This window comes from Staurois parvus, unplaced genomic scaffold (assembly GCF_062004578.1).
Source record: "Staurois parvus isolate SC_StPar_1 unplaced genomic scaffold, SC_StPar_1.0 ptg002341l, whole genome shotgun sequence".
NCBI lineage: Eukaryota > Metazoa > Chordata > Amphibia > Anura > Ranidae > Staurois > Staurois parvus.
In genome coordinates, this window is record NW_028320137.1 from 1 (window position 1) to 27,665 (window position 27,665).

A 27,665-nucleotide genomic window follows, 5' to 3' on the forward strand; every position below is an offset into this window, starting at 1 on the left:
CTGAAGATTTGATCTCCCGATTGCTGAGTTTATAGTTCAACTTTTGTAACTTTGCAGAAACTGACTGTTTTTTACAAGTAGGATTATTGTTGAATTGCGATATTTGTTTAATTCCTGAGAGAAATGGCGCCACACTAACCGCTCTCTTTTGATGACGTTCTTCCATCCTGGTTTGGGTCCCGGCTTCTTCCTTTCTCTGGGTTCTCGTGTCTTCCTGGCCTCTCTGTGTCGGCTCTTCCTTGGAGCGATCCTGAAAACAAAACAGGAAGATGTCGGCTCTCCGGTACCAGTGAGGGGCCCAATGAGCTCAGAACAATACCTCAATGGATCCCCAACACCACACTCACCCCAACTCCTCACATTCCAGAATCCACAAAGCCGGATCCTTCCACATGTGTGATCCGCTCCACACAGAATACACCGACAATAAAATACTGGCCACCAAAGACTGCGATTCGTCCGGATGAGTGACCAATCGCAGCGTTTCCTGCCCGGCTGCATTTGAAGTGTAAGCTCTTCTACATATCCATCTGATGTTGGCTGTCCTGCCGCCTCCTCTCACCAGGTTGCACTGGTGTAAAGGGGTGTGCGGCCTCCTTCTCTACCTTTGACCCCTCCCCCCAAAACTGAAACTCCTCCCCCTTTCTTACCTATTAGGTAGGATCCCTGCTCCACCCACCCGCCCCCCTCATCGCCTGCTGGCTCCCTCCCCCCTGCTCCACCCACCTGCCCCCCTCATCGCCTGCTGGCTCCCTCTGCCCCAGCTCCACCCACCTGCCCCTCTCCTCACCTGCTGCCTCCCTACCCCTGCTCCACCCACCCACTCCCCTCCTCACCTGCTGGCTCCCTACCCCCCCGGCTCCACCCCCCCGCCCCCCTCCTCACCTGCTGGCTTCCTCCCCCCCTGCTCCACCCACCCGCCCCCCCCTCCTCACCTGCTGGCTCCCTCCCCCCCCCCGCTCCAGCCACTCGCCCCCCTCCTCACCTGCTGCCTCCCCCCTCCTCACCTGCTGGCTCCCTCCCCCCCGCTCCACCCACCCTCCCCCCTCCTCACCTGCCCAGCGGTCTCCCTCCAGCTTCCTGCTCTCTCCTCCCCTGATCCACCCGACTTCTCACCCTGGTCTGCCCGGTACAGCACTGGGGAGGTGCAGTTTAGCCGGGGGTCAGCAAAGGAGAGACATGATCTACCCGTCACATGACCGTGATTGACAGGTAGCCACCCCCAGCTATGGAAGGTTTGTTTGGTTTTTTTCTTTCCTTTTTGTTCAGTTAATGGGCTGAACAAGAAAAAAACTCTGATTCCTCCATCCACCTGCCTTGTGTGGATGGAGGACGTGGAATTCTGACACTGAGACCCGCCCACTAGCTGAATACACGGATCAGCGGCTGTAAAACAAATTTTCCAGTATATTCCTATGACAAGTCGATCAAATGGCTACACAATGATGAGGATTCAGCCGGTCCCTGCTGGACCCGGAACGTCGATCGGTGTATGGCTGGCTGGAGTCGGCGACTCACAAGGTACAGAAGCAATAACCAGTACGGTGGCCCTGGAACCTGCACCTCCCACAGCAAGTCAGCGGCGGCCGCCCCTTTATCTATTCTCAGGTTCTCATCATCAGAAATGTGTGTTTCAGGATCATCGATTGTCTGGCAGCTGCACATATATTACCTCTTCTCTGGATACGGCTCAAAGGAGTCATCTGAAGACAGGAGGTCCCCCCTCTCCTCTGCATCTTCCTTACTCTGGGATTCTCTGTGGAGGGATAAAGTCGTCGCTTTCTGAGTTTTATCGCCATTTACCTGGACAGACCCATTACAGAGCCACCGCCCTGAGATATATATCATTTATTTACTTCAGGTATTTATATAGAGGCGTCAATTTATACGCAGCACTTTACATATCTATTGTACATTCACATCAGGCCCCGCCCCTGAGGAGCGTACAATCTAAGGTCCCTAACTCACATTCATACATACACATACTAAGGACAATATAGACAGGAGCCAATTCACCTCCCAGCATGTCTTTGGAGTGTGGGAGGAAACTGGAGTACCTGGAGGAAACCCACTCAGGCACAGGGAGAACATGGGAACTCCAGGCAGGTGGTATCACTTTACATATATATTGTACATTCCCATCAGTCCCCCGCCCCCGAGGAGTGTACAATCTAAGGTCCCTAACTCACATTCATACATACTAGGGAGAATATAGACCGGATCCAATGGACCTCCCATGCACACACACAGGCAACTCACCCGTCTGACAGCTCGCTGCCCTCCTCCTTTCCCAGCTCATTTGAGGTCTGAGCGAAAGATTCTCCAACGAGTTCTGTAAGAAACAAAGAAAATCCATTACTACTCTATGGAAGTACGACCCCCCCCCTCCCCCCCCCCCCGCCACTTTCCAGGCGTGAGCTGGTCACACATTATACAATTTTCTCACGGTTAGGGTTTCCTCTCGATTTACCCTCTTCTATGCCGTTCCAGGGCCCCCCCGACTGCATGCAAATTGTAAAGTGTTTAAGTTTGACCTCGTATTCTATGATTTTGGTAAATCTAAAGGAAAATTGTACAAGAAAATTGTACAGTGGGGATGGAAAGTTTGGGCACCCCAGCTAAAAATGTGTATTAATGTGCATAAAGAAGCCAAGGAAAGATGGAAAAATCTCCAAAAGGCATCAAATTACAGATTAGACATTCTTATAATATGTCAACAAAAGTTAGATTTTATTTCCATCATTTACACTTTCAAAATAACACAAAACAAAAAAATGGCGTCTGCAAAAGTTTGGGCCCCCTGCAGAATTTATAGCCCCCTTTGCCAAGCTGAGACCTGCCAGTGTCATGGATTGTTCTCAATCATCGTCTGGGAAGACCAGGTGATGTCAATCTCAAAGGTTTTAAATGCCCCGACTCATCTGACCTTGCCCCAACAATCAGCACCATGGCTTCTTCTAAGCAGTTGTCTAGAAAACTGAAACTGAAAATAGTTGACGCTCACAAAGCTGGAGAAGGCTATAAGAAGATAGCAAAGCGTTTTCAGATGTCAATATCCTTTGTTTAGAATGTAATTAAGAAATGGCAGTCATCAGGAACAGTGGAAGTTAAAGCAACATCTGGAAGACCAAGAAAAATATCAGACAGAACAGCTCGCAGGATTGTGAGAAAAACAATTCAAAACCCACGTTTGACTGCACGATCCCTCCAGAAAGATCTGGCAGACACTGGAGTTGTGGTCACTATTCCACTATAAAGAGATACTTGTACAAATATGGGCTTCATGGAAGAGTCATCAGAAGAAAACCTCTTCTACGTCCTCACCACAAAAATCATCCAACTGTGAAGCATGGGGTTTGATCAATCATGCTTTGGGGTTGTGTTGCAGCCAGTGGCACAGGGAACATCTCACGAGTAGAAGGAAAAATGGATTCAATAAAATTTCAGCAAATTTTGGATGGTAACTTGATGCCATCTGTGAAAAAGCTGAAGTTAAAGAGAGGATGGCTTCTACAAATGGATAATGATCCTAAACACACCTCGAAATCCACGGGGGATTACATCAAGAGGCGTAAACTGAAGGTTTTGCCATGGCCTTCACAATCTCCTGACCTCAACATCATTGAAAATCTATGGATAGACCTTAAAAGAGCCGTGCGTGACAGACAGCCCAGAAATCTCAAAGAACTGGAAGACTTTTGTAAGGAAGAATGGGCAAAGATACCTCAAACAAGAACTGAAAGACTCTTGGCTGGCTACAAAAAGCGTTTACAAGCTGTGATACTTGCCAAAGGGGGCAGTACAAGATATTAACTCTGCAGGGGGCCCAAACTTTTGCAGACGCCATTTTTTTGTTTTGTGTTATTTTGAAAGTGTAAATGATGGAAATAAAATCTAACTTTTGTTTACATATTATAAGAATGTCTAATCTGTAATTTGATGCCTTTTGGAGATTTTTCCATCTTTCCTTGGCTTCTTTATGCACATTAATACAAATTTTTAGCTGGGGGGCCCAAACTTTCCATCCCCACTGTATAGTGTATGGCCCGGCCTTTATTACAGAAACTCCCAAGTCCCGCTTTGACTGGATCACCTCTCAAGAGATTTCTTGTGAAAACAGTCTGCGGTACCAGGGCGGGTCCAATGATCCCGTAGAGCAGCGGTTCTCAACCTGGGGGTCGCGACCCCTTTGGGGGTCGAACGACCATTTCCCAGGGGTCGCCTAAGACCATCGGAAAACACATATTTCCGATGGTCTTAGGAACCGAGACACCGCTGCTCTGTCTCGCGATCTGTGGGCGGGATGATATGCTGCCCCTGTAACCTGGCCACACCTCCGGGATCACTCAACAGCTCCGCCTCCTCGCCGCTGATTGGCCACCGGAACTGTAGCTCAGGAGAGGCACACAGGCGGCCAATCACCGGCGAGGAGGTGGAGCTTGGAGAGGAGGAGCCGAGCGGCAGCGCGCAGATCGAAGAAGATCGAGGGAGCTGCAGGAGCGAGTGAAGAGAGAGGCCAGAGAAGGAAGACAGCTGACAGGTAAGTGCAAATTTTGCTTCTGCAGGCTGTAGACGGGAGAGGGAGAGAGCGAGCCCAGGCTGGAGCAGGGGTCAGCAAGGTAAGTATCATTGGTGTCAGTGGGAGGAATAGTGCCCCATCATTTGTGTCACTAATACCAACGATGGGGCACTATTCCTCCCCCCACTGACACCAACGATGGGGCACTATTCCTCCCCCCACTGACACCAATGATGGGGCACTATTCCTCCCCTCACTGACACCAACGATGGGGCACTATTCCTCCCACTGACACCAACGATGGGGCACTATTCCTCCCACTGACACCAACGATGGGGCACTATTCCTCCCCCCACTGACACCAACGATGGGGCACTATTCCTCCCACTGACACCAACGATGGGGCACTATTCCTCCCCCCACTGACACCAACGATGGGGCACTATTCCTCCCCCCACTGACACCAACGATGGGGCACTATTCCTCCCCCCACTGACACCAACGATGGGGCACTATTCCTCCCCCCACTGACACCAACGATGGGGCACTATTCCTCCCCCCTCTGACACCAACGATGGGGCACTATTCCTCCCCCCACTGACACCAACGATGGGGCACTATTCCTCCCCCCACTGACACCAACGATGGGGCACTATTCCTCCCCCCACTGACACCAACGATAGGCACTATTCCTCCCCCCACTGACACCAACGATGGGGCACTATTCCTCCCCCCACTGACACCAACGATGGGGCACTATTCCTCCCCCCACTGACACCAACGATGGGGCACTATTCCTCCCCCCACTGACACCAACGATGGGGCACTATTCCTCACCCCACTGACACCAACGATGGGGCACTATTCCTCCCCCCACTGACACCAATGATAGGCACTATTCCTCCCCCCACTGACACCAACGATGGGGCGCTATTCCTCCCACTGACACCAATGATGGGGCGCTATTCCTCCCACTGACACCAATGATGGGGCGCTATTCCTCCCACTGACACCAATGATGGGGCGCTATTCCTCCCACTGACACCAACGATGGGGCGCTATTCCTCCCACTGACACCAATGATGGGGCGCTATTCCTCCCACTGACACCAACGATGGGGCGCTATTCCTCCCACTGACACCAATGATGGGGCGCTATTCCTCCCACTGATACCAATGATGGGGCACTATTCCTCCCACTGACACCAATGATGGGGCACTATTCCCCCCACTGACACCAATGATGGGGCACTATTCCTCCCACTGACACCAATGATGGGGCACTATTCCTCCCACTGACACCAATGATGGGGCACTATTCCTCCCACTGACACCAACGATGGGGCACTATTCCTCCCACTGATACCAACGATGGGGCACTATTCCTCCCACTGATACAATGATGGGGCACTATTCCTCCCACTGACACCAATGATGGGACACTATTCCTCCCACTGACACCAATGATGGGACACTATTCCTCCCACTGACACCAATGATGGGGCACTATTCCTCCCACTGACACCAATGATGGGGCACTATTCCTCCCACTGACACCAATGATGGGGCACTATTCCTCCCACTGACACCAATGATGGGGCACTATTCCTCCCACTGCAAAATTACAGTTCTGAAGTAGCAACGAAAATAATTTTATGGTTGGGGGTCACCACAACATGAGGAACTGTATTAAGGGGTCGCGGCATTAGAAAGGTTGGGAACCACTGCTGTAGAGGATGGAAGCACACATAGGCAGTAGCGGTGTACATACAGACACATGTAGACTCGATGGGGCAGAAAAGATCGACATTTACGGAGCGAACTCAGATATTGTGCAATGAATTGAACACGAGACAGAATCTCGTCCGGAGGGGATGACAGGATATTACGTAACGAGATTATCAAATGTTTGTCACGATGAGCAGATCTGACCGTCCGCGTGAGACGCGTGAAAAGGAGAGAAGTGACATGGAATTCGGGGTGAAAAGAGGAAGATTCCAATAGAAGAGAATGTAGAGGGGGGAAGGGGCGGAGCCCAAAGAGTAGGAGGGCGAGTTGTTAAAGGGTAACTCCGCTTCTGTGGGAAAATATAGCAAATAAATATAACATACAATCGCTACACGAGTCACATTGTAACTGAATGTTATAAATCATCTTTCAATCAGCAGCCGCTGTCATTTACGGTAAAATGCAATACGGCCGCCTGGCGGCGTTGTGTACACAGATGGTATAAGGACCGCCCACCAGAAATGTCATTTCCTGCTGTGTGATTGGCTCACTGATTTTCCCAGAAGTCTGCACTAAGATACAAGCCAGATCTTGGGCCTCCCCTGCAACAAAAATGTCATTTTTGGTGAGATACTCCCAGAGGGAAATCGTATTTAAAGGGATGCAGACCCTGCCACTTTCCTCATCAGAGCCCTGCAGGTGCAGCAGCTGATTGATCATTATAAAGTCGCTCCCATTCAACTCTGCACATGGACACGGAGAAACAAACAGATTTCTTCAAAAGGTAGGAATCGGTTCTGATCGCTGCAATGTGCATCGATCGCCCAGAGGGGGAGGGGTTTGGAGGGGTCTCCAAGGCGTGTACATTTCTGGAGCTTTCTCGTCCCACATCTCGTCCCTCTCCTCCGGGGAAGACATTTCATGAGTTCCAGTTGTCATCGGGAACAGAAAGAGGGGCCAAGATAGGAAATGTGTTGTTCAAGAGAGGATCGCAGCAAAGAGATCGCTCCGTTCACAGAGGGGTTCGGCCTGCAGGGAGATTCAATGGCAGTCAGGGACAGAGGTGACTTGGGGGGCCCCTTGAGTTGGGGTAGGAGGGTGGTCCTGCTATGGAAATGGCTGTCAGCAAAAACAGCCAAAAATGTCCGGGCTGACACTAGTGCGACTCCAAGACTGCATGACCTCCAGTGCGACTCCAAGGTTGTATGACTTCCAGTGCGACTCCAAGGTTGTATGACTTCCAGTGCGACTCCAAGGATGTATGACCTCCAGTGCGACTCCAAGACTGCATGACCTCCAGTGCGACTCCACGGTTGTATGACCTCCAGTGCGACTCCAAGACTGCATGACCTCCAGTGCGACTCCAAGACTGCATGACTTCCGGTGCGACTCCAAGGTTGTATGACCTCCAGTGCGACTCCACGGTTGTATGACCTCCAGTGCGACTCCACGGTTGTATGACTTCCGGTGCGACTCCAAGACTGCATGACTTCCGGTGCGACTCCAAGGTTGTATGACTTCCGGAGCGACTCCAAGGTTGTATGATTCACAGTGCGACTCCAAGGTTGTATGACCTCCAGTGCGACTCCAAGGTTCTATGACCTCCAGTGCGACTCCAAGGTTCTATGACCTCCAGTGCGACTCCAAGGTTCTATGACCTCCAGTGCGACTCCAAGGTTCTATGACCTCCAGTGCGACTCCAAGGTTCTATGACTTCCAGTGCGACTCCAAGGTTGTATGACTTCCAGTGCGACTCCAAGGTTGTATGACCTCCAGTGCGACTCCAAGGTTGTATGACTTCCAGTGCGACTCCAAGGTTGTATGACTTCCAGTGCGACTCCAAGGATGTATGACCTCCAGTGCGACTCCAAGACTGCATGACCTCCAGTGCGACTCCACGGTTGTATGACCTCCAGTGCGACTCCAAGACTGCATGACCTCCAGTGCGACTCCAAGACTGCATGACTTCCGGTGCGACTCCAAGGTTGTATGACCTCCAGTGCGACTCCACGGTTGTATGACCTCCAGTGCGACTCCACGGTTGTATGACTTCCGGTGCGACTCCAAGACTGCATGACTTCCGGTGCGACTCCAAGGTTGTATGACTTCCGGAGCGACTCCAAGGTTGTATGATTCACAGTGCGACTCCAAGGTTGTATGACTTCCGGAGCGACTCCAAGGTTGTATGATTCACAGTGCGACTCCAAGGTTGTATGACCTCCAGTGCGACTCCAAGGTTCTATGACCTCCAGTGCGACTCCAAGGTTCTATGACCTCCAGTGCGACTCCAAGGTTCTATGACCTCCAGTGCGACTCCAAGGTTCTATGACCTCCAGTGCGACTCCAAGGTTCTATGACCTCCAGTGCGACTCCAAGGTTCTATGACCTCCAGTGCGACTCCAAGGTTGTATGACCTCCAGTGCGACTCCAAGGTTGTATGACCTCCAGTGCGACTCCAAGGTTCTATGACCTCCAGTGCGACTCCAAGGTTCTATGACCTCCAGTGCGACTCCAAGGTTCTATGACCTCCAGTGCGACTTCAAGGTTCTATGACCTCTAGTGCGACTCCAAGGTTGTATGACCTCCAGTGCGACTCCAAGGTTGTATGACCTCAAGTGCGACTCCAAGGTTCTATGACTTCCAGTGCGACTCCAAGGTTCTATGACTTCCAGTGCGACTCCAAGGTTCTATGACTTCCAGTGCGACTCCAAGGTTCTATGACTTTCAGTGCGACTCCAAGGTTCTATGACTTCCAGTGCGACTCCAAGGTTCTATGACTTCCAGTGCGACTCCAAGGTTGTATGACCTCCAGTGCGACTCCAAGGTTGTATGACTTCCACTGCGACTCCAAGGTTGTATGACTTCCACTGCGACTCCAAGGTTGTATGACGTCCACTGCGACTCCAAGGTTGTATGACTTCCAGTGCGACTCCAAGGTTGCATGACTTCCAGTGCGACTCCAAGGTTGCATGACCTCCAGTGCGACTCCAAGGTTGCATGACCTCCAGTGCGACTCCAAGATTGCATGACTTCCAGTGCGACTCCAAGGTTGCATGACTTCCAGTGCGACTCCAAGATTGCATGACTTCCACTGCGACTTCAAGATTGCATGACTTCCAGTGCGACTCCAAGGTTGTATGACTTCCAGTGCGACTCCAAGGTTGTATGACTTCCAGTGCGACTCCAAGATTGTATGACTTCCAGTGCGACTCCAAGGTTGTATGACTTCCAGTGCGACTCCAAGGTTGTATGACCTCCAGTGCGACTCCAAGGTTGCATGACTCTCAGTGCGACTCCAAGGTTCTATGACTTCCAGTGCGACTCCAAGGTTGTATGACCTCCAGTGCGACTCCAAGGTTGCATGACTCTCAGTGCGACTCCAAGGTTGTATGACTTCCACTGCGACTCCAAGGTTGCATGACTCTCAGTGCGACTTCAAGGTTGTATGACCTCCAGTGCGACTCCAAGGTTGCATGACTCTCAGTGCGACTTCAAGGTTGTATGACCTCCAGTGCGACTCCAAGGTTGTATGACCTGCAGTGCGACTCCAAGGTTGTATGACCTCCACTGCGACTTTCAAGTTGCATCAAAGTAGCCCAGGGACCTTTATAAAGTTGGTGTGACTTTAAGTTGCAATCGATCGAAACGGGTGCCACTGAGATCAATCGGCTTGTCATGTGACTTGATTTGTCCAAAGTCACACGACGAGTCGCCCAATTGTGGGCGGAGCCTAACAAGGCAAAACCAAGCTGTGAGGTGCAACGTGAGAAATATTCTGCCAGCGGCCAGGAGAATCCCGAACATCTGAGGAGACGGAAAACAAAAGCAAAGTTTTCCTTTAAACACAAAAAAGCTCAACATGGAAAACGTGACATTTAGGCGTCACAATGCCGGGTTCAGATCCGGAACGATTGCTCACTTCTATTTCCTGTCAGCCCCCTCCGCCCACGTTGTCCCACCCCCTCCGCCCACGTTGTCCCACCCCCTCCGCCCACGTTGTCCCACCCCCTCCGCCCACGTTGTCCCACCCCCTCCGCCCACGTTGTCTCCGTTCCTATGACTGACTGCCCATTGCTGCTCTGTAGGGATCATTGCTCGATGAATCGCATTGTTTGAAAATATCCAAAAAAACTCTACAAAATGTCTTCAATTCCTCCCAGAAAATAGCTGCGAGATTCCTGTACCTTCAGCTTTACAACCGCAGCGCGGGATCAGCTAAGGCGCTGCTGCCTCTGACTGTCAGGCTCAATGGTGATGTCACTACTGCACTGCTCACTGTTCTCCTTGCCGGAGAGGAAGCCGTACCTGAGGAGCTGCAGTGCCAGGATCTCCCTGCTTCTGCCTCATTCATTCTGTGGATTTCTCCGCTGTTCTTTCCTTACTATTCCCCTCATCAGGGTGCAGCAAATTGTGATCCTTTACCAAGACGGATGCCTCAGAGTCTTGCAGTATCACTGGCACATATATGGACTGGATTTTGTCCCGTTTTTTGTGATTTACACTGTGTGAACTTTATTGTTTCTGCACCTATGTGTACACGCTTGGATGTCTTACTATATTAGTGCTGCACTTTATACACACAGCTTAATTACTGTCTATGCTGGCCCAGCTCCTGCATCTTTCCCCCTCACCTCCATACATAATGTGGCTGCCGGGGAGATGCAAAGGGGAATACTACAGAGAGGCACTTGAGTGACAGCTCTAAGTCTTTTGGGGCTGAAACATCCCATCCAAGATGGCGGCACCCAGCAGCAGTCTGGAGCCCTTTGGATGGCTATGGTAGGGAGGCTTTTACAGGTCAATAATATCCCTCAGATACAATACACGCCCAGATCATATATAGGAAGATTTAGTTGAATTCTGGTGACAGGGTCCCTTTAAAGCCAGAGTGTAAGTATACCAGCCACGTCAAACGTCCGGAGACACGTCCGGGGACACGCCCGGGGACACGTCTGGGGACACACCCGGAGACACGTCCGGGGACACGCCTGGGGGAAGCCTCCACTTCTGCAGCTTCTCTGGCGTCTATAGTTGGCCAGAATGTCCATGGACTCACCTTGCATGGAGTCTGGCTCAGGACACGAAGGTGCGAGAGTCTCTGAAGGCAGAGAGTAAGTATACCAGCCATGCCAAACGTATCGGGACACGCCCGGGGACATGCTTGGGGACACACTTGGGGACACACCTGGGGACACGCCTGGGGACACACTTGGATGAAGCCTCCACTCCTAAAGGCTTCTCTTGCGTCTATAGTTGGCCAGAATGTCCATGGACTCACCTTGCATGGAGTTTGGCTCAGGACACGGAGGTGCGGGAGTCTCCGAAGGCAGACAATAAGTATACCAGCCATGCCACACGTCCGGGGACACACCTGGGGACACGCCCGGGGACATGCTTGGGGACACGCTTGGATGAAGCCTCCACTTCTGAGGCTTCTCTGGCACCTATAGTTGGTCAGAATGTCCATGGACTCACCTTGCATGGAGTCCGGCTCAGGACACGGAGGTGCGAGAGTCTCTGAAGGCAGAGAGTAAGTATACCAGCCATGCCAAACATCCGGGGACACGCCCGGGGACACGTCTGGGGACACACCCGGGGACACGCCTGGGGGGGAAGTCTCCACTTCTGAAGCTTCTCTGGCGTCTATAGCTGGCCAGAATGTCCATGGACTCACCTTGCATGGAGTTTGGCTCAGGACACGGAGGTGCAGGAGTCTCCGAAGGTAGAACGTAAGTATACCAGCCATGCCAAACGTATGGGGACACGCCCAGGGACATGCTTGGGGACACGCCTGGGGACACACTTGGATGAAGCCTCCACCCCTAAAGGCTTCTCTTGCGTCTATAGTTGGCCAGAATGTCCATGGACTCACCTTGCATGGAGTTTGGCTCAGGACACGGAGGTGCGGGAGTCTCCGAAGGCAGACAGTAAGTATACCAGCCATGCCAAACGTCCGGGGACACACCTGGGGACACGCCCGAGGACATGCTTGGGGACACGCTTGGATGAAGCCTCCACTTCTGAGGCTTCTCTGGCGCCTATAGTTGGTCAGAATGTGCATGGACTCACCTGGCATGGAGTCCGGCTCAGGACACAAAGGTGCGGGAGTTTTAGAAGGCAGAGCGTAAGTATACCAGCCATTCCAAACGTCCGGGGACGCGCCCGGGGACACGTCTGGGGACATGCTTGGGGACACGCCTGGGGGAAGCCTCCACTTCTGAAGCTTTTCTGGCGTCTATAGTTGGCCAGCATGTCCACGGACTCACCTGGCATGGAGTCCGGTTCAGGACACGGAGGTGCGAGAGTCTCTGAAGGCAGAGAGTAAGTATACCAGCCATGCCAAACATCCGGGGACACGCCCGGGGACACGTCTGGGGACACACCCGGGGACACGTCCGGGGACACGCCTGGGGGGAAGTCTCCACTTCTGAAGCTTCTCTGGCGTCTATAGCTGGCCAGAATGTCCATGGACTCACCTTGCATGGAGTTTGGCTCAGGACACGGAGGTGCAGGAGTCTCCGAAGGTAGAACGTAAGTATACCAGCCATGCCAAACGTATGGGGACACGCCCAGGGACATGCTTGGGGACACACCTGGGGACACGCCTGGGGACACACTTGGATGAAGCCTCCACCCCTAAAGGCTTCTCTTGCGTCTATAGTTGGCCAGAATGTCCATGGACTCACCTTGCATGGAGTTTGGCTCAGGACACGGAGGTGCGGGAGTCTCCGAAGGCAGACAGTAAGTATACCAGCCATGCCAAACGTCCGGGGACACACCTGGGGACACGCCCGAGGACATGCTTGGGGACACGCTTGGATGAAGCCTCCACTTCTGAGGCTTCTCTGGCGCCTATAGTTGGTCAGAATGTGCATGGACTCACCTGGCATGGAGTCCGGCTCAGGACACAAAGGTGCGGGAGTTTTAGAAGGCAGAGCGTAAGTATACCAGCCATTCCAAACGTCCGGGGACGCGCCCGGGGACACGTCTGGGGACATGCTTGGGGACACGCCTGGGGGAAGCCTCCACTTCTGAAGCTTTTCTGGCGTCTATAGTTGGCCAGCATGTCCACGGACTCACCTGGCATGGAGTCCGGTTCAGGACACGGAGGTGCGAGAGTCTCTGAAGGCAGAGAGTAAGTATACCAGCCATGCCAAACATCCGGGGACACGCCCGGGGACACGTCTGGGGACACACCCGGGGACACGTCCGGGGACACGCCTGGGGGGAAGTCTCCACTTCTGAAGCTTCTCTGGCGTCTATAGCTGGCCAGAATGTCCATGGACTCACCTTGCATGGAGTTTGGCTCAGGACACGGAGGTGCAGGAGTCTCCGAAGGTAGAACGTAAGTATACCAGCCATGCCAAACGTATGGGGACACGCCCAGGGACATGCTTGGGGACACACCTGGGGACACGCCTGGGGACACACTTGGATGAAGCCTCCACCCCTAAAGGCTTCTCTTGCGTCTATAGTTGGCCAGAATGTCCATGGACTCACCTTGCATGGAGTTTGGCTCAGGACACGGAGGTGCGGGAGTCTCCGAAGGCAGACAGTAAGTATACCAGCCATGCCAAACGTCCGGGGACACACCTGGGGACACGCCCGGGGACATGCTAGGGGACACGCTTGGATGAAGCCTCCACTTCTGAGGCTTCTCTGGCGCCTATAGTTGGTCAGAATGTCCATGGACTCACCTGGCATGGAGTCCGGCTCAGGACACAAAGGTGCGGGAGTTTTAGAAGGCAGAGCGTAAGTATACCAGCCATTCCAAACGTCCGGGGACGCGCCCGGGGACACGTCTGGGGACATGCTTGGGGACACGCCTGGGGGAAGCCTCCACTTCTGAAGCTTTTCTGGCGTCTATAGTTGGCCAGCATGTCCACGGACTCACCTGGCATGGAGTCCGGCTCAGGACACGGAGGTGCGAGAGTCTCTGAAGGCAGAGAGTAAGTATACCAGCCATGCCAAACATCCGGGGACACGCCTGGGGACACACCCGGGGACACGTCCGGGGACACGCCTGGGGGGAAGTCTCCACTTCTGAAGCTTCTCTGGCGTCTATAGCTGGCCAGAATGTCCATGGACTCACCTTGCATGGAGTTTGGCTCAGGACACGGAGGTGCAGGAGTCTCCGAAGGTAGAACGTAAGTATACCAGCCATGCCAAACGTATGGGGACACGCCCAGGGACATGCTTGGGGACACACCTGGGGACACGCCTGGGGACACACTTGGATGAAGCCTCCACCCCTAAAGGCTTCTCTTGCGTCTATAGTTGGCCAGAATGTCCATGGACTCACCTGGCATGGAGTTTGGCTCAGGACACGGAGGTGTGGGAGTCTCCGAAGGCAGACAGTAAGTATACCAGCCATGCCAAACGTCCGGGGACACACCTGGGGACACGCCCGGGGACATGCTTGGGGACACGCTTGGATGAAGCCTCCACTTCTGAGGCTTCTCTGGCGCCTATAGTTGGTCAGAATGTCCATGGACTCACCTGGCATGGAGTCCGGCTCAGGACACAAAGGTGCGGGAGTTTTAGAAGGCAGAGCGTAAGTATACCAGCCATTCCAAACGTCCGGGGACGCGCCCGGGGACACGTCTGGGGACATGCTTGGGGACACGCCTGGGGGAAGCCTCCACTTCTGAAGCTTTTCTGGCGTCTATAGTTGGCCAGCATGTCCACGGACTCACCTGGCATGGAGTCCGGCTCAAGACACGGAGGTGCGAGAGTCTCTGAAGGCAGAGAGTAAGTATACCAGCCATGCCAAACATCCGGGGACACGCCTGGGGACACACTTGGATGAAGCCTCCACTCTTAAAGGCTTCTCTGGCGTCTATAGCTGGCCAGAATGTCCATGGACTCACCTTGCATGGAGTTCGGCTCAGGACACGGAGGTGCAGGAGTCTCCGAAGGCAGAGCGTAAGTATATCAACCATGCCAAATGTCCGGGGACACACCTGGGGATACGCCCGGGGACACGCCCGGAGACACACCTGGGCATACGCCCGGGGACACACCTGGGGACATGCTTGAGGACACGCTTGGATGAAGCCTCCACTTCTGAGGCTTCTCTGGCGCCTATAGTTGGTCAGAATGTCCATGGACTCACCTGGCATGGAGTCCGGCTCAGGACATGGAGGTGCGGGAGTCTCTGAAGGCAGAGCGTAAGTATACCAGCCACGCCAAACGTCCGGGGACACATCTGCTGACATGCTTGGGGACACACCTGGGGACACGCCCGGGGACATGCTTGGGGACACGCTTGGATGAAGCCTCCACCTCTGAGGCTTCTCTGGTGCCTATAGTTGGTCAGAATGTCCATGGACTCACCTGGCATGGAGTCCGGCTCAGGACACGGAGGTGCGGGGGTCTCAGAAGGCAGAGCCGGTGATCTATTCTGTGATGGAAGATTAGCAGCCCCGGTGGTCTCAGGAAGAGGTGCGGTGGTCTCCACCCGATGTGACGGGATGTATCCTGTAGGCACGGGGCCCCGATCTGCACCATCGGCGGGCATTCCATTACCGCGCGACATCTTCTGGACTTCCTGTTCGTGGCATTCTGAGGTGGCAGAGTCCGAGTCGGCCTCCATGATGAAGTCGTGTCCCTCTCCGCACCCCCACACCGCCCGGATGATGCCACAGTACTGGGCAGACAGGACCCCCTGCAGGCTGGGCACAGAGGGGCAGCCTCCGGCATGGCTGTGGGTCCAGCTCACCAGGCTGTGCAGACACTCGGGGCTGGAGGTGATCAGATCTGAAAATAACAGAAGCCGGGTCAGGCAAATGGGAAAGATTCACATTAACAAAAACAATTCGACTTCCTAAAAGAAAAAAGAAATTCGATGTGAATACAAGAGCTGAAAATGTCCGATATTCCATCTTACCAACCACTAGATGTGGCGGCTGCAGTTGTTTTCCTTTATTTTAGGCTTCTTTCACCTGGTGATCTGGCCAGTAACACACCTCCTGTATTAGAGCGCCCCCACTCTGGAGGAAGGGGCATGGGGGGGGGGGGGCACAGCAGACAAGACCATCTTCAGTCTGGGGGAAGGGGATTTAGATACACTAACACATCGAAGCCGAACTCCAATTTTCTCATCAGTTACAGTAACAGTTTTGTTTGTTTTGGGATGAAGGTTTTACATCAATAAATAAATGCTGATCATCGTAGGCGCCCCTGCCAGTGGCAAATGGTTCATCCCATCCCTGTAAACTGATGCATTCCACTGGAGAGCTTGGGCTTTTGAAAAACAACAGACTTGCTGAAGAAAGAAAGGCTAAAAAAGAAAACGAAGGCAGCCGTCACATCTAAGATTTAATAAGTTGCAATAAGTTTGTTTTTTGGTTTAATACGGATTTATAGGAAGCTGGAGAGTTCGGTCACATGACGGATTTGTGTCTCCGTTGGCCAATCATCCTCCCCAAGGTTTGAAGGATGAAAGTGGATGGAATTCTGCGCAGCTTTACAGATCCCTCGGTGAGCGTGCGCTGTGTGCGCAATTATTGGGCGACTATTAGTGTGCGCAATTATTGGGCGACTATTAGTGTGCGCAATTATTGGGCGACTATTAGTGTGCGCAATTATTGGGCGACTATTAGTGTGCGCAATTATTGGGCGACTATTAGTGTGCGCAATTATTGGGCGACTATTAGTGTGCGCAATTATTGGGCGACTATTAGTGTGCGCAATTATTGGGCGACTATTAGTGTGCGCAATTATTGAACAGCTCCAGCGCTCTCGGTCAATAGAAAATGTTACCAAACCTCAAACTGGAATATATATGACAGTAAAAGGGAGCTTTTGGCTTTCTTAGAATATCTGTGTGCGCAATTATTGGGCGACTATTAGTGTGCAGGATTATTATTATGCAACTACATAGTTAGTCTGGCTGAAAAAAATACAAACGTCCATCCAGTTCAACCATAAAAAACAAAAAAAGCCACAATCCTCCACCCACAGTGGATCCAGAGGAAGGCAGAAACCCAGCAAAGCACGATCCAATCTCCTCCTGCAGGGGAAATAATTCCTTCCTGACCCCCCGAGAGGCAATCGGATATTCCCGGGATCAATATTCGGATATTCCCGGGATCAACGTTCCCTATAAATGTTATATTCTGTATCCAGTCATAAGCCGTCCATTCTTGGGGTTTGTCAGTTTCTTGATTGGTTGACGATCAACTTTTAGTGCAGCAGCAACCACATCCTCCCAGACTGATCAGAGAGGTGTACTGTTTTTCCTTCATCGTAAATCTCCCATTAAGAAGGGCCCACAAGTTCTCCGTAGGGTTTGGGTCGGGTGAGGAAGGGGCCATGTCATCATTCTTTCATCTTTAGGGCCTTTACTGGCTAGGCACGCGGTGGAGGACTTCCATGCATGTGATGGGAGCGTTGTCCTGCATTAATATCGTGGTCTTCTGCAGACTTTTTCCTGTACCACCGCTTGAAGAAAAAGTGTCTTCTAAAAACTGGAAGGAGGTTTAGGAGTTGATTTTGAGTCCCGAAAAGGTCCAACTAGCTCATCTCTAATAATACCAGCCCATACCAATGCCCCACCTTGCTGGGGTCAAAGACGAGCTCTGTGCTCCTTACTGATCCATCTATCTGGTCCGTCAAGAGTCACTCATCCCATCAGTCCATAAATCCTTTGACAAATACATGACTATCTTCAGATATTTCTTGGCCCAGTCTTGACGTTTCTTGTCCAGTAGTGGTCAGGTTTCAGCCTCCCTCACCTTGGCCGTGTCTCTGAGCTCTGAACACCTCGTACTTCTGGCCTCTCCAGGTAGGTTGCAGGTCTGGAATATGACAGCTGGGAGGATAATGGCTTCCTGGTAGCTTCACAATTTGTTCTTCTCAAATCTTTGGCAGTTAATTTGTGTCTTCTCAACACGTTTCTTGTTAAGTGGTGGTCGGGTTTCAGCGTTCCTTCAGCCTCCCTCACCTTGGCCGTGTCTCTGAGCTCTGAACACCTCGTACTTCTGGCCTCTCCAGGTAGGTTGCAGTTCTGGAATATGACAGCACTGGAGGATAATGGCTTCCTGGTAGCTTCACGATTCCTTCTTCTCAAATCTTTGGCAGTTCATTTGTGTCTTCTCAACATGTTTCTTCTCCAGTGGTGGTCGGGATTCAGCCTCCCTCACCTTGGCCGTGTCTCTGAGCCCTGAACACCTCATACTTCTGGCCTCTCCAGGTATGAAGCAGTTCTGGAATATGACAGCACTGGAGGATAATAGCTTCCTGGTAGCTTCATGATTCGTTCTTCTCAAATCTTTGGCAGTTCAATGTGTCTTCTTCTCAACACGTTTCTTCTCCAATGGTGGTCAGGTTTCAGCGTTCCTTCAGCCTCCCTTACCTTGGCCATGTCTCTGAGTGCTGAAAACCTCATACTTCTGGCCACTCCAAGTAGGTTGCAGTTCTGGAATGCAGTTAATTTGCGTCTTCTTCTCAGCACGTTTCTTCTCCAGTGGTGGTTGGGTTTCAGCCTCCCTTACCTTGGCCATGTCTCTGAGCTCTGAACACCTCCTATTTCTGGCCTCTCAAGGTAGGTTGCAGGTCTGGAATATGACAGCTGGGAGGATAATGGCTTCCTGGTAGCTTCACAATTTGTTCTTCTCAAATCTTTGGCAGCTAATTTGTGTCTTCTCAACATGTTTCTTGTTAAGTGGTGGTCGGGTTTCAGCGTTCCTTCAGCCTCCCTTACCTTGGCCGTGTCTCTGAACTCTGAACACCTCGTACTTCTGGCCACTCCAGGTAGGTTGCAGGTCTGGAATATGACAGCTGGGAGGATAATGACTTCCTGGTAGCTTCACGTTTTGTTCTTCTCAAATCTTTGGCAGTTCATTTGTGTCTTCTCAACACGTTTCTTGTCCAGTGGTGGTCGGGATTCAGCCTCCCTTACCTTGGCCGAGTCTCTGAGCCCTGAACACTTCGAACTTCTGGCCTCTCCATGTAGGTTGCCGTTCTGGAGAAGGACCGCACTGGAGGACAATAACTTCCTGGGAGCTTCACGATTCGTTCTTCTCAAATCTTTGGCAGTTCATTTGCGTCTTCCTCTCAACACGTTTCTTGCGCCCGTTCACTATTTGTAACAAAACTTTTGATGGTTCTCGTCCCAAAATCTTAGCAATTTCAAGAGTGCCGCATTCCTCTCAGACTTTTTACAATTTTTTTGACATTTCAGAGTCAGTTAAATCTCTTTTTTTCTCCATTTTGCCCGAGAAAAAGAAGTCGCCTAATAATTATGCACACCCTAATATTGAGTGTTGATCTATTTAGGCCACGCCCCCCTCATTACATAAATACACGTCACCTGATAGGCTTCCATCCAATAAGCATTCAAGTTTATTCAGCTTGTAGTTGGACAGAAAAATGAGGATCAGAATTGCCCCCCATTCCTGCGAACCGCTGCGGGTGTGAATGTTAACAACACCCCGAAATCAGTCCGCAGAACGCGGTGCGATGTGCAGAATCGGGTCACAGAGGTGTGAATACCCGTGTGATCCGATTCTAGTGCGGACCAAAAAAAAAGGGTCCTGCGTGTATCTGGTGCAATTAGAGCCATACAAAATGTACGACTCCGATGGCACCGCACACAACTCACATGTGATGCAGGAATATGGTGCAGTTCCTGTGTGAATCACATGCGATATACCGCACCACATGTATGTGAACCCGGGCTGAAGGTTCTTTTTTTTTTTTAAATGACAAACCTGTCTATACTTACTTGCTCTGTGTAATGGTTTTGCACAGAGCAGCCCGGCTCCTCCTCTTTTCGGGTCCCCCGCAGGCTCACCTGGCTCCTCCTCTTCTCGGGTCCCCCACAGGCTCTCCTGGCTCCTCCTCTTCTCGGGTCCCCCGCAGGCTCTCCTGGCTCCTCCTCTTTCAGGTCCCCCGCAGGCTCTCCTGGCTCCTCCTTTGTGTCCGGTGCACCCACAGCAAGCAGCTCACTATGGGGGCACCCGCTGCTTTGTGTGTCCATGCACACATGGAGCCACGGCTCGGTCTTGCCCCTTCTCTCTCCTCATTGGCTGACTGGGTGTGATTGAAAGCAGGCTCCTGCTTGCTGTCTCAGCCAATGAGGAGGCAGAAACCCGGGACAGCTGAGCCTGGATTGCAATGTGGCTCAGGAAATTATTGAGGGGGAGGGACATAGAATGCATGAAGGTAAAACCTCCAGCCTTTACAACCGCTTTAAAAACGCTCCCCAAACGCTCTATGTGCGGTTTTGATGCATATTTTACAAGCGTTGAAACCGCACCACAAAACGCCTATAAAATCTGTAATGTTATTAACGCACCGCCAACGCGACCGCACCGCCAATGCGACTGCACCGCCAATGAGGCCGCACTGCCAACGCGACCGCACCGCCAATGAGACTGCACCGCCAAGGAGGCCGCACCGCCAATGAGACCGCACCACCAACGCGACCGCACCGCCAACGTGACCGCACCGCCAATGAGACCGCACCACCAACATGACCACACCGCCAATGAGACTGCACCGCCAACGCGACCATACCGCCAACGTGAGCGCACCGCCAACGTGACTAAACCGCCAATGCGACCGCACCGCCAATGAGGCCGCACCGCCAACGCGACCGCACCGCCAACGTGACCGCACCGCCGATGAGACCGCACCACCAACACGACCACACCGCCAACGTGACCGCACCGCCAATGAGACTGCACCACCAACGCGACCATACCGCCAACGTGAGCGCACCGCCAACGTGACTAAACCGCCAATAAGACCGCACCACCAACGCGACCACACTGCCAACGTGACCGCACCACCAATGAGACTGCACCACCAACGCGACCATACCGCCAACGTGAGCGCACCGCCAACGTGACTAAACCGCCAATAAGACCGCACCACCAACGCGACCACACCGCCAACGTGACCGCACCGCCAATGAGACTGCACCGCCAACGTGAGCGCACCGCCAACGTGACTAAACCGCCAATGAGACCGCACCGCCAATGCGAACGCACCGCCAACGTGACCGCACCGCCAATGAGACTGCACCACCAACGCGACCATACCGCCAACGTGAGCGCACCGCCAACGTGACTAAACCGCCAATAAGACCGCACCACCAACGCGACCACACCGCCAACGTGACCGCACCGCCAATGAGACTGCACCACCAACGTGAGCGCACCGCCAACGTGACTAAACCGCCAATGAGACCGCACCGCCAATGCGAACGCACCGCCAACGTGACCGCACCGCCAATGAGACTGCACCACCAACGCGACCATACCGCCAACGTGAGCGCACCGCCAACGTGACTAAACCGCCAATAAGACCGCACCACCAACGCGACCACACCGCCAACGTGACCGCACCGCCAATGAGACTGCACCACCAACGTGAGCGCACCGCCAACGTGACTAAACCGCCAATGAGACCGCACCGCCAATGCGAACGCACCGCCAACGTGACCGCACCGCCAATGAGACTGCACTGCCAACGCGACCATACCGCCAACGTGAGCGCACCGCCAACGTGACTAAACCGCCAATGAGACCGCACCGCCAATGCGAACGCACCGCCAACGTGACCGCACCGCCAATGAGACTGCACCGCCACCGTGACCAAACTGCCAACGAGACTGCACCGCCAACGCTTGCCAGCGCGTCTGCAGAGCATCACCACAGACTTGAATGGAGGCGATGAAAGGCTTCGAATTCTTCCAGACTCGACTTCAGGCTTCCAATTTGAGGCGACGCGGCGCTAATACTGTTTTGATAATGCGAACAGCGCCGCCCAGAGTATTATTTGCCCCTAGTATTAAACGCCCCTCAAGCATCTGCTTTCAATGACAGTGTGAACTAGGCCTGCTAAGCAGGTCTGAATCAAGGAGCCTACAGTGAGCATATCTGGGAACACCCCTCCTGGATTACACACGTGTAAATAAAAGGGGTTCCCAGATTGCGATGTAGACTGCGGCTCGGCCCGGATGAGGATCGGCTGAACCCTCCATTATGAGGCACACAGCGATCTGCATGGGGTGGGAACACACATTTGGATTTACCGAACCCCGACCTCCAGAATGAAACTGAGAAGCACAACGTATGAATCAGCAGGTATAGAGCCGGTACAGAGCAGGTATAAAGCTGGTACAGAGCCGGTATAGAGCAGGTACAGAGCAGGTACAGAGCCGGTATAGAGCAGGTGCAGAGCCGGTATAGAGCAGGTGCAGAGCCGGTATAGAGCAGGTGCAGAGCCGGTATAGAGCAGGTGCAGAGCCGGTATAGAGCAGGTACAGAGCCGGTATAGAGCAGGTGCAGAGCCGGTATAGAGCAGGTGCAGAGCCGGTATAGAGCAGGTACAGAGCCGGTATAGAGCAGGTACAGAGCCGGTATAGAGCAGGTACAGAGCCGGTATAGAGCAGGTACAGAGCCGGTACAGAACAGGTACAGAGCCGGTACAGAGCCGTAACAGAGCCGGTATAGAGCAGGTACAGAGCAGGTACAGAGCCGGTATAGAGCCGGTACAGAGCCGGTATAGAGCAGGTACAGAGCAGGTACAGAGCCGGTACAGAGCCGGTATAGAGCCGGTACAGAACAGGTACAGAGCCGTAACAGAGCCGCTCCCTCACCTGCACACGGGCCCGCGGTCACAGCGTCAGGATTCTGAGGTTTGCTGCAGAGAAAAAACAGATAACAGATAAGAAATGTTCATTCATTTGTAAACGCTTCCCCACCACCCTATAGTAGAAGTGCAGCTCCAGGGGGGCGGCTCGGGGTGCAAAATCACGTATATAACTGACTGTGCATGTCGGGGTACGGGGGGGGGGGGAATATAGCCGACCCTCATGCTTCTCCCAGCATGATGCAATATGAGAAATAATCTGCAGGAATTATGGGGCTCCCTTATCCCAAGACCGCACCATCACTGTCACTCCAAGACCACACCGTCACCCCAAGACCGCATCGCCATCCCAAGACCGCCCCGTCACCGTCATCCCAAGACCGCACCATCACCGTCATCCCAAGACCGCACCATCACCATCATCCCAAGACCACACCGTCACCCCAAGACCGCATCGTCATCCCAAGACCGCCCCGTCACCGTCATCCCAAGACCGCACCATCACCATCATCCCAAGACCGCCCCGTCACCGTCATCCCAAGACCGCACCATCACCATCATCCCAAGACCACACCGTCACCCCAAGACCGCATCGTTATCCCAAGACCGCATCGTCACTGTCATCCCAAGACCGCACCATCACCATCATCCCAAGACCGCACCATCACCATCATCCCAAGACCACACCGTCACCCCAAGACCGCATCGTTATCCCAAGACCGCATCGTCACTGTCATCCCAAGACCGCACCATCATCCCAAGACCGCACCATCCTCCCAAGACCTCCCCGTCACCCCAAGACCGCACCATCACCGTCATCCCAAGACCGCACCATCACTGTCATCCCAAGACCGCACCATCACTGTCACTCCAAGACCGCATCGTCATCCCAAGACTGCCCCGTCACCGTCATCCCAAGACCGCACCATCACTGTCACTCCAAGACCGCATCGTCATCCCAAGACCGCATCGTCACTGTCATCCCAAGACCGCACCATCCTCCCAAGACCTCCCCGTCACCGTCATCCCAAGACCGCACCATCACCGTCATCCCAAGACTGCACCGTCACCGTCATCCCAAGACCGCACCGTCACTCCAAGACCGCACCGTCACCATCATCCCAAGACCGCACCGTCACTGTCACTCCAAGACCGCACCGTCACTGTCAGCAACGTCTCAAACAAGAACCAATCAAAGTGGTTCCCAACACTTAGTGCCCAGCCACACCGCTGCAATTCCAGGTGTGATTTGGGACCTGAAATCACATCTAATAGTCGCAGGTCACACTGTTGCGCTTTAGAATCGTGCAATCTCTGAAGACGTTATTGTGACTTGTGGAGATGTTCAGCGATTTCCTGCGATTTCCATTCTATTCTATGTCTGTGAAATCGCAGTAAGCTGCAGGAAAAGTTCCGGTCACATCGGTGCGATCTGCGAATTGAAATCACAGCTAATGAATGTGAATGTCGGCGTCTGAACATTTGCCATTTGCAGAGAGATTTCTTCTTGTGTGACTTTCTGCAGTTTTGTTGCGATTTCACATCCATAGAATAGAATGCAAATCGCAAGAAATCAAAAGTAGCAATAGTCTGCAGAGATCGCGCTGAAATTGCACACAAATCGCAGCAGTGTGACTGATGACTTCATGTGGTCACTTTGACAGCCAATCACAGTGATCACATGGCTTTGTTTCCCTGGCATAGTGGGAGGGACTTGGGCAGCCAATGTGGGCTGATAGGGCAAAAGAATTGCCCCCCCCAGACTTGGCCAATCACAAAATGCAGCCTCCAGGCGTGTTATCTATGGACGGCCATGTGAAGGGGGGGGCAGAGGGATGGCCCAGTGCTGGGCTCTCCGCAGTCAGCCTGTAACAATGATTCATCAGAAGCCGCTGAGCCCGGTCCTGGCACTGGGACCTCAATGAGCCGGTCTTGGCACTGGGACCTCAATGAGCGCGGTCTTGGCACTTGGACCTCAATGAGCCGGTCCTGGCACTAGGACCTCAATGAGCCGGTTTTGGCACTTGGACCTCAATGAGCCCGGTCCTGGCACTGGGACCTCAATGAGCCGGTCCTGGCACTGGGACCTCAATGAGCCGGTTTTGGCACTGGGACCTCAATGAGCCCGGTCTTCACACTTGGGCCTCAATGAGCCGGTCTTGGCACTTGGGCCTCAATGAGCCGGTCTTGGCACTTGGACCTCAATGAGCCGGTCTTGGCACTTGGACCTCAATGAGCCGGTCCTGGCACTGGGACCTCAATGAGCCGGTCCTGGCACTAGGACCTCAATGAGCCGGTTTTGGCACTTGGACCTCAATGAGCCGGTCCTGGCACTGGGACCTCAATGAGCCGGTCCTGGCACTGGGACCTCAATGAGCCGGTCCTGGCACTAGGACCTCAATGAGCCGGTTTTGGCACTTGGACCTCAATGAGCCGGTCCTGGCACTGGGACCTCAATGAGCCGGTCCTGGCACTGGGACCTCAATGAGCCGGTTTTGGCACTGGGACCTCAATGAGCCCGGTCTTCACACTTGGACCTCAATGAGCCGGTCTTGGCACTTGGACCTCAATGAGCCGGTCTTGGCACTTGGACCTCAATGAGCCGGTCCTGGCACTAGGACCTCAATGAGCCGGTTTTGGCACTAGGACCTCAATGAGCCCGGTCCTGGCACTGGGACCTCAATGAGCCGGTCCTGGCACTGGGACCTCAATGAGCCCGGTCTTCACACTTGGACCTCAATGAGCCGGTCTTGGCACTTGGACCTCAATGAGCCGGTCTTGGCACTTGGACCTCAATGAGCCGGTCTTGGCACTTGGACCTCAATGAGCCGGTCCTGGCACTGGGACCTCAATGAGCCGGTCTTCACACTTGGACCTCAATGAGCCGGTCTTGGCACTGGGACCTCAATGAGCCCGGTCTTCACACTTGGACCTCAATGAGCCGGTCTTGGCACTTGGACCTCAATGAGCCGGTCCTGGCACTAGGACCTCAATGAGCCGGTTTTGGCACTAGGACCTCAATGAGCCCGGTCCTGGCACTGGGACCTCAATGAGCCGGTCCTGGCACTGGGACCTCAATGAGCCCGGTCTTCACACTTGGACCTCAATGAGCCGGTCTTGGCACTTGGACCTCAATGAGCCGGTCTTGGCACTTGGACCTCAATGAGCCCGGGTCATGATGGGGTTCATCGCAGCCAGGCTAGGACCCCGCACCTCGTCATGTGGCCACCCTGGTGAATGGGGGGACAGAGGGATGGCAGGCCCGGACCCCGCACCTCATCAAGTGGCCGCCCTGGTGAAGGGGGGGGCAGAGGGATGGCAGGCCGGGACCCCGCACCTCGTCATGTGGCCGCCCTGGTGAAGGGGGGGGGGGCAGAGGGATGGCAGGCCGGGACCCCGCACCTTGTCATGTGGCCGCCCTGGTGAAGGGGGGGGGGCAGAGGGATGGCAGGCCGGGACCCCGCACCTCGTCATGTGGCCGCCCTGCTGGGCGGTGGGGGAGACGTTCACTCTCTGGATGAAGGTCCTCAGCACGCTGCGGCACTTGTAGAACTGGGCGTGGCAGTCCTTGCACACAAACTGCGGCAGCCGGGGGTCCTGGCGGACCGACACCCCCACCAGCTGTTGGAAGTCGGAGAAGAAGACCTGATCCATCCGCTTCTGCTTCTCCGAGCTGCAGCCGCTGACCGGCACCTTCCCAAACGCCTGGCGCAGACTGCGGGACGAGAACCTTCCATGGCAAAGCCGGCAGTAACCAGCACTCAGCGTCTTCCCGATACCTGGGGGAGGAGACAGAGAGGGGAGGGGGAGGAGACAGAGGGGGGAGGGGAGGGGGAGGAGACAGGGGAGGGGACAGAGGGGGAGGGGAGAAGACAGAGGGGGGTGGGGTGTGGAGACAGAGGGGGAGGGGACAGGGGAAGGGGAGGAGACAGAGGGGGGATGTGACAGTGGAGGGGGGAGGGGAGGAGACAGGGGAGGGGGAGGAGACAGAGGGGGGAGGTGACAGGGGAGGGGAGGAGACAGAGGAGGGGGAGAGGAGGAGACAGGGGGGGAAGAGACAGAGGAGGGGGAGAAGACAGGGGAAGGGGAGGAGACAAGGGAGGGGGAGGGGACAGAGGGGAGGAGAGAAGACAGAGGGGGTGGGGGGTGGAGACAGAGGGGGAGGGGACAGGGGAAGGGGAGGAGACAGAGGGGGGATGTGACAGTGGAGGGGGGAGGAGGAGACAGAGGGGGGGAGGTTACAGGGGAGGGGAGGAGACAGGGGAGGGGAGGAGAGAGAGGAGGGGGAGGAGACAGGGGGGAAGAGTCAGAGGAGGGGGAGAAGACAGGGGACGGGGAGGAGACAAGGGAATGGGAAGGGGAGGTGACAGGGGAGGGGAGGAGACAGAGGAGGGAGAGGAGACAGGGGAAGGGGGAGGGGAGGAGAGGGGGAGGAGACAGGGGAGGGGTGGTCACTAGCCAGCAGATGTATCAACAGACATAGACTTCCATTACATCTCAGGTGTATTCATTCCTCCAGGATCCCGGGACGGATATATTCTGCAGTTACATTGTTGCAGCTCAGATCAAAGATGTCCGACCTGGAAGGTGGAAGTCACTACTACACCCGTCACTACTACACCCGTCACTACTACACCCGTCACTACTACACCCGTCACTACCACACCCGTCACTACCACACCCGTCACTACCACACCCGTCACTTCTACACCCCTCACTACCACACCCGTCACTACCACACCCGTCACTTCTACACCCGTCACTACCACACCCGTCACTACCACACCCGTCACTACTACACCCGTCACTACCAC

General features: G+C 53.9%; 1 protein-coding gene across 2 annotated transcripts in view; it reads right to left on the reverse strand.

Moving 5' to 3' along the window:
- Positions 1 to 30: 30 nt before the first annotated feature.
- LOC149431217 (zinc finger protein 276-like) overlaps positions 31 to 27,665 on the reverse strand; it is a 33,163-nt gene continuing 5,528 nt past the window's right edge. Inside the window, exons 2-7 of one of the 2 annotated variants that reach the window (XM_089665777.1) lie at positions 26,318 to 26,630; positions 22,859 to 22,902; positions 15,583 to 16,005; positions 2,260 to 2,332; positions 1,673 to 1,756; positions 31 to 250 (exon numbers count right to left, since the gene is read on the reverse strand). In XM_089665777.1, coding sequence (XP_089521903.1) covers positions 37 to 250; positions 1,673 to 1,756; positions 2,260 to 2,332; positions 15,583 to 16,005; positions 22,859 to 22,902; positions 26,318 to 26,630 — 1,151 coding nt within the window. In that variant the 3' untranslated portion in view covers positions 31 to 36. The remainder of the gene's footprint in view (positions 251 to 1,672; positions 1,757 to 2,259; positions 2,333 to 15,582; positions 16,006 to 22,858; positions 22,903 to 26,317; positions 26,631 to 27,665) is intronic. The other variant, XM_089665778.1, reaches the window with a different exon arrangement.